The sequence below is a fragment of the Oryzias latipes genome, chromosome 17 (genome assembly GCF_002234675.1).
Source record: "Oryzias latipes chromosome 17, ASM223467v1".
Classification (NCBI taxonomy): domain Eukaryota; kingdom Metazoa; phylum Chordata; class Actinopteri; order Beloniformes; family Adrianichthyidae; genus Oryzias; species Oryzias latipes.
This window is the reverse complement of record NC_019875.2, coordinates 17,514,090-17,530,459: the sequence shown is the minus strand read 5'-3', so window position 1 is coordinate 17,530,459 and position 16,370 is coordinate 17,514,090. Positions and strand designations below refer to the sequence as shown.

At 41.7% G+C, this 16,370-nt stretch overlaps 1 protein-coding gene across 1 annotated transcript; it reads left to right on the top strand.

Moving 5' to 3' along the window:
* The first annotated feature begins 1,436 nt into the window (after nt 1-1,436).
* Nucleotides 1,437-16,253, top strand: LOC101161509 (serine/threonine-protein kinase OSR1). Its single transcript, XM_023965052.1, has 17 exons — nt 1,437-1,658; nt 2,184-2,296; nt 5,301-5,409; nt 5,952-6,093; nt 6,528-6,583; nt 6,674-6,783; nt 6,882-6,983; nt 9,905-10,038; nt 10,147-10,195; nt 10,283-10,348; nt 10,543-10,665; nt 12,413-12,448; nt 12,604-12,753; nt 13,371-13,473; nt 13,548-13,616; nt 13,749-13,813; nt 13,895-16,253. Exons 1-17 carry the CDS (start codon nt 1,589-1,591, stop codon nt 13,967-13,969), a joined length of 1,572 nt encoding a protein of 523 aa, XP_023820820.1. The 5' UTR covers nt 1,437-1,588; the 3' UTR covers nt 13,970-16,253.
* Nucleotides 16,254-16,370: the final 117 nt, after the last annotated feature.

Sequence of the window (16,370 nt, the reverse complement as noted above, 5' to 3'; positions counted from 1 at the left end):
CTGCATTTAATACCATCGTCCCAGAGCTCCTCCACCAGAAGTTGTCCCAGCTCGCCGTGCCTCTCCCCACCTGTCAGTGGATCATCAGTTTCCTCACCGACAGGAGGCAGCAGGTAAAACTGGGTCGCTTCACATCCAGCACCCGGATCCTGAACACTGGCGCCCCCCAGGGGTGTGTTCTCTCCCCTCTGCTCTTCTCCCTCTACACCAATGACTGCAGATCAGGAGCCCCCTCTGTGAAACTCTTGAAGTTTGCAGACGACACCACAGTCATTGGGCTCATCCGGGACGGTGATGAGACTGCATATAGAGGAGAAGTGGAGCGGCTAGTCCTCTGGAGCAGCCAGAACCACCTGGAGCTGAACCCACTCAAAACAGTGGAGATGACAGTGGACTTCAGGAGGAACCCCTCCACCCCCCCCCCCCCCCACTCACAATTCTCAACAGCACTGTCCCCTCAACAGACTCACACAGGTTCCTGGGGTCCACCATCTCACGGGACCTTAAGTGGACCGCTCACATTGACTCACTCCGGAAAAAGGCTCAGCAGAGGTTGTACTTCCTGCGACAACTCAAGAAGTTCAACCTGCCTCAGGAGCTGCTGACCATTTTCTTCACTGCAATAATCCAGTCTGTCCTGACCACATCCATCACGGTCTGGTTTGGTTCAGCTACCAGACACGACAGAAACAGACTTCAGAGAATCATCAGATCTGCTGAGAGGATTATTGGTACCAGCCTTCTCCCCATTCAGGACCTGTACCGATCCCGTGCCAGGAAGCGGGCTGGCAGGATCGTAAAAGACCCCTCTCATCCTGGACACTGCCTTTTTAGCCTCCTCCCGTCAGGGCGACGCTTTAGGACACTGCGAACCAAAACCACTCGCCACGAAGACAGCTTCTTCCCCCGAGCTGTGACTCTTATGAACACCTGACTCCAGACTACTCAAGGACACTGAACAATCACATAAACTGTCCAACTGGAATTACTGCTGCTGCATTTTTCATTTTTTATCTTTTTGTCTTGTTATTTCAATCTATTTCCTTATTCAGTTATGTTTATTTATTCATACAGCTACCTTACACTTACCTTCTTTTATATTATTTATCCCTTTATTATTTATCCTTCTACCTTGCTAGTTTGCACAAGAGCACAAGTAACCGAAGTCAAATTCCCTGTACATGCGCTGTACTTGGCAAATAAAGTGATTCTGATTCTGATTCTGATTCTTTGAAGTTGTCGCCCCCTGTTGGTTGACTTCGAAACGTGGAATTTTCTCCCATAAAATATTGACTTTACCGTCTCAACTAAATGCAAAAATGCTAATAATTTGACCTGGTAAGACTGGCGTATGTTTTAATGAATTTCACTTTTGACATTTGTCAGCTGAAGATGGCGACAGCCCGGTTCCTCCTCCTCCTTCTCCTCAGTGCGCACGTCACGCGCGTAAAGTTGTGTTGACAGGGGCGTCAGTGGTTGTCGGCGGAACAGCAGCTTTTTAGCAGAGCGAATGGAGTAGATCTTCACAGCTAGCGTCCTGCCGGCGTCTTTATTGTTGCTCTAAAGCCCCTGTTCGCACCTTTCAAGCATGGCTGACGAGCAGTCATCTCAGTCGTGGTCGATTGACAAAGATGACTACGAGCTTAAAGAGGTGATAGGTGAGTAGCTTAGCCTGCTAGTGCTAGCATGCCCCGTCTGCTGCAGTGTCCAACCGCTGCTAGCATGTTAGCTTTTGCAGCTAGGAGAAGTCACAGCCTGCAACGACTTCACAGTATCATCAGCGGTTCGGTAGTTTTTTTTGCAGCTATATCTTATCTGGTATTTGCTAAGCTAAATCAAGACGGTGTCCTGCTAACGAAACTAGATGCTAGCTAAAGCTCAGTCAATGTGCAGCACCGTTTACTGAGGGAGGTGTTCTACTGAAAGTATGAGACAGCCAGCTTAAAAGAAAGCCACTCCTTGGACAAGTCCATATAAAATAGACTAATTTTCTGTTTAAAGTTGATTCTTTCCGGTGTGGTAGCTAGCATGAATAGCACAATTAACTGCATGGTATATGAGCGCGTGACATCATCATGGAGTGACTGTGCGTGTCATTGTAAACTTTCATTACTCGGTGATCTGCAGCAGAATGAAATGAGCTGGATTACGCTGGCTACAAGTGTTAATGTGGATCTCATTAGGGAGTGGAGCAACTGCGGTTGTTCAGGCAGCTTACTGCAAGCCGAGGAAGGAGAAGGTGGCCATCAAACGCATCAACTTGGAAAAGTGTCAAACCAGCATGGATGAGCTCCTGGTAAGAAACGGTCAAAATATTTAAAAAAAGTATTGTTACTGTGGTGCAGATGTTTTACATCTCTGTCTGTAGATTTAGCTACTGTGTGTGTACTGCAGAGAAAATGTCTTTCTCAAAACAAGTTTTGGTAAGATTTTTAAAAATGAGTAGTGATGCCCTACATGATTTTTAATGAATATATTAGAATAATGGTGCAGAAAATAAGTATAAAGCTCCAACAAGACTGGAATGAACCAATCTACAATAAGAAAGTAGCTTGTTGATTTAGGAGAGATTCCCTGTTGAAAAATGTTTGGAGAATGGAAGAAATACAAGATTCCCTCCATCTGGCTCCATGCAAGATCTCACCTGGTGGAGTACAAGTGATCTTGAGAATGGTGAGGAAACACCCCATGATTCCATGAGGGAACTGGACATTAACAAAAGTTACTGTTAAGATTTCAAATTCTGCAGTTCTCCAAATGTCCCCCTGCTTAAACCAGTACATGTACAGGCTCGTCTAAAGTTTTTCAGAGACCATCTGGAGGATTCAGAAGAGGACTGGGATGTCATCTGGTCAGATAAAACCAAAATGAACATCTTTGGTAGAAGTGTCACCCATGTTCAAAGTTGAAAAACGGCTGAATTGTACCCCAAGACCACCAAATCCAGTACAATTACGGAGGTGGAAGCATCAGGGCTTGAGGCTGTTTTTCTGCAAAGGGTGCAACACCCTTGATCTGTATTGAGATGAAAGGAGTAGGTATATATTTTTGGAGGAAAAACTCCCTCCATCAATGAGAGCTTTAAAGACAAAACTTAACAAAACCTGGAGTTGTCTAGCCAGTCTCTGGACCTCAGTTCAATAGAGAAAATGTGGAGGGAGTTTTAAGTTTGTTTTGCCTAGCAACAACCCCAAAACATCACAGCTCTTGAGAAGATCTGCATTGAAGAATGGGCCAAAGTATAGGAGCTATAGTGATAAACCTGGGGAAGACCTACAGTAAACCTTTGACCTATGATACAGGGCTCCAGACTGCGAGCAATTGGTCGCATTTTGCGACCAAAATTTGAGAGCGTGCGACTGAATTTTACATCCAGTCGCACATGTGCTACCAGTAAATTTGCCTCCCCCACCCTACGTATTTTTTTATACATTAAATGTGGAAGGGGCACGTTAATGATCAATGAAATAATCTGAGATGCGAGCGCACACACACGCAGGCAGACACACACACTGTCTGGGGGGGCTAGAGATATTCGCGCGAGCGTAAATATCTGTGGGAAGGAAACGGAGACAAATATCACAACCTGATATGTGCGTCTGAGCTATGAGCAAGCAAACTATTGATTCATTCTTCCGACCTGCGGCTAGTGTACCAGTGCCAGAGTGTACAGCAGGGGTCTCAAACTCGCGGCCCGCGGGCTATTTGCGGCCCCCAAGATGATATTTTGCGGCCCCCGCCTTAATATGAAGCTTTAATGTTACTGCAGCCCGCCAGTTTGTATTAATGACACTTTTTCATTGTCGTGCACGGAGATGACCAACCAATCACAGTGGGGTATATGACTCTTGGGGGCGTAACAATGACAGGGCTTGAAAGCAGGAAACCTGACCGCCCCCTCCCCGGACCACATTAAGGAGTTCCTTACTTTCCTTTAGAACGTATTTATTCACTCGTAATTTTCTAAATACATACAGTCCGTGCTGAACTTTTCTCTGGGTAACACAGACCCGGAGGAAGGTTAAGTTTTGGTTACGGTTACGGCGGCGCATCAAACGGTTTATGCACGGCTGTCAGGGCAGCTCACCGCTCCCGCGGGAGTCGGGTCAGCTGAGGAGAATAAATGTCCCACACCTACATGCGTGACAGCTAACGGGGCTTGAACTTTAAACACACTCGAGCAAAAACAACATTAGTTTTAGACACACTGAAAATACGTGGGGAAAATGCAACGATAGACGTGTTTGAGATGAACCGCTGCCATCTCACCCACGGGTGGGTGGGGGGGCTGTGAGATGAAGGCGAATCTGCCGCAAGACTGAACATTCAATTTAGTTTTAATATTCCTCTCCTCCTTAGTATGATCTGTGTTATTATATATTTATTTTATGATTATTTTAATGTTTTGTAATGTAGCCTTTTTTAATCAATTGGTATTTTAAATTATTTTAATTAATCACTACATCAACTACAAAAACCATCAGGACACATGTCCCATAATGCATTGTTTTGTAGTCTGTAGGGCAGCTTTCAGTCAGTTCAGTTTCCAGCTGTGTCCGGGTAGGTTTGCCCCTTGCTCCCACCCCTTTCTCGCGATATTTTTGTGATGATTGACAGGTGATGTTGGAGCAAAAACAAAAATGTATGTCTCACACCAGGTGATCTGCGCAGCGTTGCGTCCACCTGGGTGATCTCAAACACGCTTATTGTGCATCTTGGCTGCACCTATTTGGTGTCACAAAGATAAATTTCCATCCGTTTTCTTAACCATTTGTACTGTCATGACAGCGATGGTGCTGTCAGTTTACCTTCTTGTTGCATCTTCAAAAGTGCAGAATAAAATGTGACACTGAATTTGAAACAGCAAATTGTAATTTCTGCATCTATTAATAAAGTATTTATTAGTAATACAGCGTAAATTAGTAGATTTGGTTTGCATGTTGATTTACGGTATGCGCCCCTAAATTTTTTTAGGGGCCACTGTGCTCCTAGTGAAAAAAGTTAGTCTGGAGCCCTGCTATGTCATTGCAAAACAGGGTTACAATTACAAAGTGTTGAGATGAACTTTAGTTTTTGACCAAAGACCTATTTTCTGCAAAAAATCTTTACAAATATATTCTATAAAAATATACAATGTGTTTACCTGGATTCTTTTTTTATTTTCATTTAAAGTTGGAGTTTATGAGATTAAAATCTTCCTGAACAAATCGGGGGAAATTTTTCTAAACACAAAGCTAAAGTGAATGTTTCCTTCTTCTCCTGTGACCCCCATCTTTTTTTTGTTTTTTTTTCGTGTGCAGAAAGAGATTCAGGCTATGAGCCAGTGCCACCATCCAAACATCGTTTCTTATTATACCTCCTTTGTGGTGAAAGATGAGCTGTGGCTGGTGATGAAGCTGCTCAGCGGCGGTAAGTACTGCTGTGTTGGAGAATCTGTTCTGGGCCATTTTAACTCTTTATCCTGAGCTAATGTTCTGTATCACACCTGAATCTCTTTGTCCCAAGTAAATTCAGGCTTTGGCTGTTACTTAATATTAGTATTAATCCACTCAGAAGCCATTTAGATTATTAGGTCCCCCTTAAAGCTTATGATTTTGAAGGATTGCATGTGCAGTAAATCTCCTGTCAGCAGTTACAAGCAGGGGCATGCAACCATTTGTTGTTCCCGTCTCAGTGTTTGAAAGCTACCAACTTTTTCTTTTTTTTGTACGTGTTTGCTTATTTTGAAATGCTGGTTTCCAAAAGGGAAAACAAGCATGAATATAAAGTAGATTGATCAGAAAAGCTCTTACAAATTGTCTATAAGGTTTACTTTGCTTACATGTAGCTGAAATAGTCTTTGCGTCCATGTTTCAAGCAGTCTTGTCGACAATTACATGACTGTTCTTTACAATGAGGATCAGTTGATGTCTGCATGCTCTGATTGACCAACCCTCTTGCTTTTTCCTCAGGCTCGGTGTTGGACATCATCAAACATATCATCTCCCGCGGGGAGCACAAGAACGGCGTGCTGGATGAGGCTAGCATCGCTACCATTCTGAAGGAAGTGCTGGAGGGCCTGGAGTACCTTCACAAAAACGGGCAGATTCATCGGTGTGTGACTCCGATAGTGTGAAATTAGACATTGAACCTGTCGTCTCTGCATGTGAGCGTGTCGTTTACTCCAGAGCTCAAGCTTTTGTTTATTAATACACTGAAAATGCATAATAGAAGGAGTTAATTTTATGTAAAAGAAAGAAGGGGCCTCTTTTGTTCCTGTGCCATACTCTAATTTCTCATTAAAATAATTAACTTTGAAATGTCATTTTCAGGATTTATGTGGACAAAGACAGCAGGTTGAAACTACAGGCGCCCCCCCAGTGTGTAAAAATCGAGCCTTTAAACCAATCCAGCTGTTGCGTTAGTCTTAACTGTGCAAATGCAATGTATCATAAGGCTTTCTAACTTATTTGTTGTGTTGATGCAGCTACTGATATGCAACACACAAACTGCACTGATGATTGTTTGCCCCTCCTCTTCATGCACAGGGATCTTAAGGCCGGAAACATTCTCCTTGGAGAAGATGGCTCCGTTCAAATAGCAGGCACTTCACGCTTTATGTTTTCTCTTCAAATAACGCTCGGACCCTTAATTAGTGGGGTAATTGAGGTTGAATGCCTTGTTTTTTCTATAGACTTTGGGGTGAGTGCCTTTCTAGCGACCGGAGGGGACATGACCAGGAACAAGGTTCGAAAGACATTTGTGGGGACACCTTGCTGGATGGCTCCAGAGGTCATGGAGCAGGTACTCATCCAGGCTTTTCCTCATTTTGCTCATTTAGCTTTTGTTTTGGTTATTTTTTTGCAGCAAAGCTTCATGGGAATTGTGTTTGTCATCTTCAGGTTCGTGGATACGATTTCAAAGCTGACATCTGGAGTTTTGGGATCACAGCCATTGAACTGGCAACTGGAGCTGCACCATATCATAAATACCCACCAATGAAGGTAGCTGAGCACAGAAAATGTCTTATTTACTGAGTAAAGTTACTCAGTGTATTTTCTGGAATATAAGTCGCACAGAAGACAAGAAATGCACATTAATGAAGAAAAACCATATGTAAGTCACTTCAGAGTATAAGACGCACTTTTGGGAGAAAAGTGCAAAGATTGCGAACAAATCCAATTATAGATCAATTCATTTAATTCATTTAATTTTCAAATATTTTGTTTATGGTATACATCGATTTGATTAACAATTTGCCTCAGGCAGATCGATTTGGTTGGATAAATTGATTCATCGATTAATCGTTATACTGATGCACACATCTACAGTGCCCTCTAGTGGTTGTTAGTGGGAAACGATTGCTAAAGGGCGACTGGTTGTTGGTGATTAAAAAATAACTTACGGTAATAAGTTTATGTAGTATACATAGAATTGCATAAATTTGTGCTGCAACCAAATCTGTCTGAACAGAAAGTTTTTTTTTGGAGGCCGAGTTTTCTTTTAAGAATATTGCTCTAGATGAGACCTGAGGTTTAACTGAAGACAGATTAAGACGGCAGAGTTTACTCTGGCTACGGAAGACTGGAAGTTTAAGTTAATAAATGAAAGTCGCAAAGACAATAGAGTGGTGAGAGTGTTACAAACTTGCAGTGTTATGCTGCACTCACACCGGATGCGATCCATGTCTGCCGCCTCTCTTTTGACGCGCGTGAAACTTACTGCTAGATGCCCGGGCTCCGGAGCAACCGCAAATGTTTTTCTGGACTTCATTCGTTGCCACATCATGGAAAATATAGATGCTGTTGAGCAAGTAGCTCTGGTTAATATGTGTCGGAGAGCTGTACAGAGGCATCAGCAAGATTGTCACCGTGTCTGGATTCACCAGATCATTCAGATTCTCTCCTGGTGCACTTGACTCCTGCAGCGAGAGCTGCGCCTGGGTTACGGCCTTTTTAAACGTTACTTCCATCTGTCTGTGGCCCAGTTTGAGCATTAACCAGAGAGGGGAAACCTAGAAATAATACTGGAGAATCTTTTTATTATTGTCTCGATGAAAATAAAATAAACATCATAAGCCCATGGAGCTGAAGCGATCGCGACCGCTATGAGGGCACTCACTCTCCGCCTGCGAGCCAGCATAGCGAGCGCTGCTGCCCAGGGTCCAACTGCTGGAGACTGTCCTGTTTACTGTTGGGCGAAGGCGGGATACACCCTGGACAGGTCGCCAGCCTGTTACAGAGCCCATGGAACTGGAGCAAGCGAACTGCGCCACCCAGGGTCCAGTCGTACCAAGGGTGCTGTTGTAGCCTCAAGTCATGCTGTCGGACCTCAGATCCTGTCTGTACATTGACTTAAGATGGAAACGCGACGCCCCTGAGCGAATTGCGTCTGGTCTGAATTAAGACTGGGAATCACTGGGTACCTTACGATACGATTTGCGATACATTGTTCACGATATCGATACTATCAGGATATGGCGATGATGTGATGATCTATATATATAGTCTCTAACAACTCACGATATATCAAACTTCAAGAAAGAAGAACTTGAAAAACAGTTTTTTGGATAATTTTTCCCCATTTTTTAGTTTTTAAACACCATGATAATGAACAACTTGTGTCCTATTTGGTGTAATGAAAAACAGACTTTTGTGTAACATTGCTGAAATCAGCAATACTCTGTCTTTGGCAAACTGACAATTTTCATTTGGAAATGTCTGTAAAATTCGGTTTAAACAATAGTGAACATGAACAGCAGCCATTATTTAGTACAAAATTGTTGTGAACAGGATAAAAAAATGCATAAGTGAAGTAGCTGCCAGGCACATTGGTATTAACTTTTGAAAAACAAAGCCATAGTCATTGCATTATTTTAAAAAATAGCTGTAAATCAGATATTAAATCTATTAAATTAAATTATAGTGTCTTTGTAAAAAAATAAATGACACCGTTTAGTGCAAATGTGGTGTTAAAAAAAAAAAAATCTCCCAGAAAAATCAAAAAAACTTTTTTTAACTTATTATTTGGGATAAAATACATGAACTTAAAGTGCGTCTAAAAGTAAACATCTTTGTAAACAAAACGTTTGGGGAACAGCTGCATGTGATGTATGTCTATATGTTCATGTTTTTTCTGAGAACCACAGGCTTTTTAGCGTCAAGACGCCGCTCGTCTACCGCTGCTTTGAGGAGAAGGGAGGTCTAAGGGCAGGGATGCCACTCTTTCTGCTGTTTCCATCTCAACCATAGCCTTGGTCCGGGTGTACAGTGCAGGGATTTCCGAGAGGGAACGTCAAAGCGTGGCTCGAATGCTTTCAATAAAAACCCAAATCCCTCGTTCTCCACCTTGCTGCAGGGACGGAGCCCCTTTTAAACAACATGTTCTTCCTTTGTTATAGCCTCTGCTCTCGCAGGACACGGTGGTATCCATGCCGGGCTGTGTCAGCTTCAGGCCAGCAATAACCACAGCTTTCTCACACAACTCCGGGTGATGCAGCTTCAAAACTGCCGGCGTGTCTTTTAACTTGCTGCTCTGGCTATTTTCCTTGTTTTCCCCCTCCGCCATTTTTGTTTGAATGTGTATTCTTCTTTGTCCGCCCGCAACAGCCAATCTCGCAACAGGCGCCCCCTATCTACCCTCAGAAGAATCGTCTTACCAAAGGATGATTAATATAAGGTTTTACGGGGTCTTCAAACGTAAATAAAAGGTCGATACTTGATGAGAATCATTCACGGGACTAAATATCGCGATATATCACCATATCAATATTTTGGCAGGCCCCTAGTCTGAATGCAGCATAAGAAAGAATGTGTACAGTCAAAAGTAATGCAATGACACATGGAATGTCTTTGGTTTGCATATAAAGTCAGAGGAAATGCTTTGGTTTGATGGGCTGGCTCTCTGAATCTGAACTGTTTGGCAGGTGCTGATGCTGACCTTACAGAACGACCCCCCCTGCCTGGAGACAGGAATCACCGATAAGGAAATGGTGAAGAAATACGGCAAGTCTTTTAGGAAGATGCTTGCTTTGTGTTTACAGAAAGATCCAGAAAAAAGGTCAGTTTGCAAATCTCAGATTAAATGTGGGCTTGTTTTGCTTTCCATCAGATATTCCAGCTGGATAATGAGTGTAATCGAGAGCCCTTGTGTATTTGTACTGTTTAGGCCCACTGCCGCTGAGCTGCTGAAGCACAAATTCTTTACAAAGGCCAAGGTCAGCCATTTTCTTCTCCCTATAATTAAAAGTACATTTCATGAGGGCTTTTGCAGTTTCCGCAAGAAATGGGTCTTTCTTTTCCAGAACAACGAGTACTTGCACGAGATTCTGCTGCAGAAAGGCCCCACCATATCAGATCGATCTAAAAAGGTTTGCCCACTCACAAACACACTTCATGTTCAATGCGCAAACGGCATCTATGAGCCAAAGCAGATCCCTGCAGGAGGATTCACCGTTTTTGTGGAGGACCTCCTCCGAGCTTTTCCGCTTTTCCTGCTGTACCGTGTCCTGAAAGGACCCACAGAGGATGAGTCGGCACTGCTTTTCTTCCCTGCTCTGTGTAGGTGCGGCGTGTGCCCGGTTCGAGCGGCCGTCTCCACAAGACGGAAGACGGTGGGTGGGAGTGGAGCGACGACGAGCTGGATGAGGAGAGTGAGGAGGGCAAAGCTGCTGTGGCTGCACTGCGGGTGAGACTCTACAGGGTTTGATCAGCTGACTCCGGCTGATGCGGTCGCTTTGGTGGACACGGTTTAAGTTTCACTGGGAGATTCACCAAAAAACTAATTTAACAAAAGTCGTGAAAGTAAAAATGTGACTTGTTAGCGTTAGGCACATTCTTTGAATCTCAGGTGAATGATTTCCTTCCAAAGTAATTGGGTGTTATAGTCTAATTTAATATTTGTCTCTGAAAACAATAATTTAATCAGAATAAGTGAAGATTTTATTACTTAATCCACAAAGAATATTAAAACTTAAATGTTGGCTTTTTCCGAATTCCCTCACTGCTCCTTAACCCCCAAAAAATAAATAGTTTGACACCATCTAATGCCATTCAGACACATCATCGCTGCTTTCTTTATTTTTGAAGTCCAAACACAACTTCACCCTTTTTCTAAACCTATAAAATATAAACATTTTCCGAGGACTTTATGAATCTAATTTGTTCTGATGACGCAATCTTTTATAATAATAAAAAAAAAGGATTTAAACACATTTTTTCACAATGACACATTGTTCAAATGCAATGCATTGTGTTCTATATTGGTTAATCCAGCGACCATCGTTGTACACTAGACTTCTCTTATACACTTTTTTCACCCCTAAAAAATGTTGAACGCCCTACATAGCACACTAAGTAGTGAATTGTCAATTCAGGCACTAACTGTATTTCTTTCCTTTTGTGTTTAACCTACACAAAGTGAACATCCTCAATTTGGCAGTCACATTTTCAAAGATCCACTCGCCTTAGATGCCTGGCAACTACTACAGAAAATGTGGCTGAACACCTGCTGGTGGTTCCCACAGACAGTTGCAACATTGAAAATAATGGAGTTGTAGAACTAGAAAACTGAACAAGAAATGGCATGACTCATTAAGACAGAAAGCAGATTTATTTAAAAAAAATAAAATAAAAACATGTGAAAAGAGAGAACTCAAACTTTGCAATAGAAGCAAGCCCCATTTTTGGCTCAAATGTTCAAAAAATGGGAACTTATGGACAATTTTCAGGCCCCTGTGTCACTCCAAAAGGAGGGATTTACCTCAACAGCTGTGATGGAAAGCCTAAGTTTTCATCAACAGCACAAATTGGCATCGAAAAATTGGAGCAACTCAGTGACTCTGCCAAGAGTTGGACAAATAAAAGAAAGCAACACAAGGCGTGGTTGAACGCCTTCTCCAAATCCACAAAACGCAATGACACCCCTCCAGGTGCCACTGTGACTATTTTTCTTTGTTTCTTTTCTTTTATTGGAAAAAACAGAAGTTACTTTTTGTGAAAAATGTATATGAAATTTGTGATACAATGTTTACTCTATTTTATTTCAATGGAATCAAAATGATTCTGAAATATAAAAAAATTAGTTGAGAGGAATCGATAAAAACAAATAGAAGTTCTGGACTTCACAACACAAAACTAGGAAGAATATATAAATGATGAAAGCTTTTGTGTTTTTGTGGAGGCGTCGCTTTCAAGCGGCTCCACGGAAGTATATGAAATCACCGCATCAGATTCAACCATCAGAAAAATAAAAACATAGATCCCTTGTAATCTATTTTTACACCTAAATGTCTGGTTGTGGGTTCTGCTGTCTTGTGAAAATTATTGTTTTCTTCAATCCTTTTAATACTCCATCAGTTTAAATGCATTGTGGGAATGAAATGAGTATTGCATGTTTTTTATAATCTTGGTAATCTGTCATGTCCGTTCTGCAGTCTCCCAGAGTGAAGGACGGCTCTCAGAATATGGAGGTGAGTGAGTTTGTAGTGGACATGACATAGAAATCCTCACACAGAGATCTGCATGGCTGGAAACAAGTCTCTTTCACTTTCTGTTTTTTTTAATTATTTCTTTTTCCCCCCCATGGAGTTGTTTGAGTCCATTAATGAACCAACTTGTTTGTTAGCTTTTCCCGCCAGCGGACGGCTCCGCTGTGCTTCTGCAGCCTCCTGGTGCGGCGCACGCCAGGCCTCCCAATGCAGCTCCTGCAGGGGAGGAGCTTCCACCCCAGACTGCAACCATGAGCGTGAGCCCTTTACACGCACCTGCTGCCCAGGTGAGGAATGAGAAATATTGAAACATGTATTTTATTTTTTAGAAATACTTCACCAAACCAAAGAAAGCAATGGTGAATTTATCAGTACCAGTACTTGGCACTCACTTAAGCACAAAGAAAATTTCAGATAAAGTCTAGCATTTAATCAAGAAGGGGGAAAAACATCAAGTATTTCTGCCGTATTGGTATAATTTGAATTACAAGTGTAAACAAATAAAACATTATGTCAAAACATGCTAAAAGAAACCACATTGTCACACTGAAGCTACAATTTTATTTGCATTTTACTGTTAGAAAAGTTTTTTTTTTTTAATGCAGTTTGTAGCTTATCTCTGGCTTTTTACATTAATTTGATCAAATGTATGTTTACAGAAATAAACAAATTGTTGACTGTCAGTCTACCAGAAACCACTTTGGGTGTCCTTCTTTTTTTAAAGTCATGCGAATTTGGTTTTCTTTTTCTTTCATTTAACCTTTTATCTCACCTTTTTCTATTTTTTATCAAAGATCACATTGTTTTTCTATTTACATCAAAGATGATACGTTTTTTTTTTTAGGTCAATAAACTACCTGTTTCTTTGCATTCCATTCCTCATATGAGCGCTCTGCTTTTTCAGGATCTGGCGTTCTCGTCCGGCGTTCCCATCAGCCTCGTCCTCAGACTGAGGAACTCCAAAAAAGAGCTGAATGACATTCGCTTTGAGTTCATGCCAGGCAGAGGTAGCAGCTCTCCGTCTTGTCTCTCCCTGTATTTTGTTTGAACATGCTGTGCATAAACTCACATCTGTCCTCAGACTCCGCTGATGGAGTTTCTCAGGAGTTGGTCTCAGCAGGTCTGGTTGATGGGAGGGACTTGGTCATTGGTACGTTTTCTTGCTGCTCATTTAATTACACCTATAGCTATATTTTTACACATTTTTACAGTCAAAAGTTTTGTCATCTTTTAAATTTTATTTAATAAATTTAATGCTGTAAATTTGTTACGTCTCGTTTAGTTGCAGCCAATTTGCAAAAGATTGTCGATGATCCTCAAAGCAACAGAAGTGTGACCTTTAAGCTGGTACGGACATTAAAATATTTCAGATTTGTGATAGTTTGACCTAAAACATGAATGTTGAAACAGTTTGTCTTTGTTTTCCAGGCATCTGGTGTAGAGGAGTCTGAGATTCCTGACGATATTAAACTCATCGGATTTGCCCAGCTGAGCATCAGTTAAGTGGAGCGGAGCCGCCAGCGAAGGACAGAAAGAAACAGGATGCACGGCTGCAATGTAGTCTACTCCAAACTACTACTGCCAAAGAGGAGAGACGGAGGAGAGGAGGAAGGGTGCTGACGGAGGAGGAGGAGATGCGAGGCTGGCAGGCGTGCGATGCTACTGCAGGATGCATGAGGACCACACGGAGACGCTCAGTTCATCACAGGAATCACACGTGAAATGTTTACAGTGCGCTTATACAGTAAACGGGAGAAGAAATGCAATCAGCTTTACAAATTCCCCATTTAGTTTTAGTTCTTTTTTCTTTTTCTTCTTCTTTGTCACAAACGAGCACAATCCAGACCTTCTTTTGCCAGCACTGGAAATGATTGCCTTTTTCTTTTATTATTATTATTTTTTCCCATTCCATTGTGCCACAAAACTCTAGTTGTGCCACCTTTTCATGGCACTTTATGAAATTGAAGAAGGTGGAAAGTTCAGCCTTAGATAGTGTAGGATTTAGTGTATTCAGGGGAAATATTTCCACCATTGGGAGTGTTGTATTTTTCCCAATCCTTTTAAGGAATTGCATCCATAAAATAGGAAACACAAAAGTACCACTTTCATTTCTAACATAAAAAGAACAAGACTCCTGTAAAAGTCAGAATTGAAAGAATAGTTCTGTCCTCCATATTACTGTTGTGTGTGTTTTTTTAAAACATAATTGAAGTTTTGGATGCTGAAATCCACACTTCTGTCATTTGGCGTTTAGCTGATGGTTAATATTAGAGGTTCGTTTTCTCTCAGTGAGAACTGCCTGATCGTCTATGCAAGAGTTCCTCTCAGCGATTGGAATCGATGCTTTGCTCATTTTACTGCTTTTGTGTAGCATCAAACTGCGTCGTGTGCATTTCAAATGACCAGCTTCATGGGTAGGCAGCCCGCGCTTCCTTTGAGTAATATTGAAGCCTTGTGATGAGTGATGAAAGGGTTCTGACAGCTGGTGCTGAAGGGGTTTCACATTCTGAAGCGTTTGTGTGCTTCAAAAATGTCAAAATGTTCTTCCAAAGTGACGTAAAGCCTTAAACAGGGCAGTTCACTCGCATTTCCCGTCATATCTCTTTGTGCAGTTTTTGGTCAAATGTGAATATTCTGTCCCTCAGTGCAGTGTGCACATCCGATTCTTTTATTTTATTGATTTTTTTGTGTGTGTTTTTTTTCTTTTGGCATCAGTGTTTTGGTTACATGTCCTTCACATTTCAAACAACATATCAACAGTGAAGCTTTCATTTCTGCATGATTTTCATAAAACTGTTCACCCCCCCCCCCCCCCACGCTACACAATGTGAATTTGGCGAGAAATCAGTTTCCGCTGCATCTCACACCAAGTTCAGATTTTCAAAGTTCAGAAAAGTGGCCTGGAAACATTCTTAGAAACCAACTAGTGCTTTAGTTCTTTTGTTTATTTCCGTCTTCAGGCGGGTGGCTTTCACAGTACTGTAGATTCTCTTGCTTTCTAAACACTCCCAGTGCAGCCGTCTGCTTGTTTTTGTGCAGAAAACTGCAGCGCAGCTGAGGTCAGCTGACGATGGCAAATGGTACGTGTAAAGATGTAAATGTGCATTTGACGCCAACTCCATTTCACACCAACAGAATTTGTAACATTGTAGATGCAGTGGCTGTCCGATTTACAAAAAAAAAAGAGTGTATTTATCTTGTAAATATTGATCAGTTCAAACTTTTATTTTTGAGCACACGGCGGTGGATTTGTTTTTGTAGTGTTTTCCACTTTTGTCACAGCATTACTAATCATGCACAGAACGTTAATGTTAGTTTTTTTTTGCCATCTCACTGATGTGTTAACATGTGTGGTTTGAGACGACATGAAGCTTGTAACCACTGTTTGGATGTCATCTCGCTAAGGTTGATGGTCACGTGTGTTTGTGTGTGTGTGTGTGTACACGTGCGTGACAAGAACTCAGTGGAATTGATCAGTTTTTGCTGGAAGTCTTACAGACTTTTTGCACATTTTTGTTTTATTGTTTACCGAAAAGCTCTCTCTGCCTCTAAGTGAGGCTCTTGGATGATGATCCTCAGGGATCAGCCAGACACGTGTCTCTTTTCTTTCTCCATATCAAATATATTTTAAAATATTTCATCTAAAAGATGTGGATTCCCGCTCATGCATAATTGGAAGCAGCATGTGATGAGATGTGAAGGAGATTCCTTGACTGACGATCTACATTGTCCAGTGCTTAGAAATTGATTTTTAGTATTTGAATAAAATTACATGATGGAGTACAGAGTGCGTTCATTGTTTGTGTTATTCCTTTTTGTCTTTATTTTTTAAAGATCAAGTATTTATAACATTAATTTTGGGGGTCTGAAGGGTAATATTACTCGCAAATGAAGAGTTTTCAGC

What these genes read in the sequence shown, in the direction of transcription:
- LOC101161509 (XM_023965052.1), top strand. Translation starts at nt 1,589, where the DNA reads ATGGCTGACGAGCAGTCATCTCAGTCGTGGTCGATTGACAAAGATGAC. An exon ending in CTGCTGTGGCTGCACTGCGG is followed by an intron (nt 10,666 to 12,412) that starts GTGAGACTCTAC and finishes TCCGTTCTGCAG; the next exon opens with TCTCCCAGAGTGAAGGACGG. An exon ending in GAAGTGTGACCTTTAAGCTG is followed by an intron (nt 13,814 to 13,894) that starts GTACGGACATTA and finishes TTTGTTTTCCAG; the next exon opens with GCATCTGGTGTAGAGGAGTC.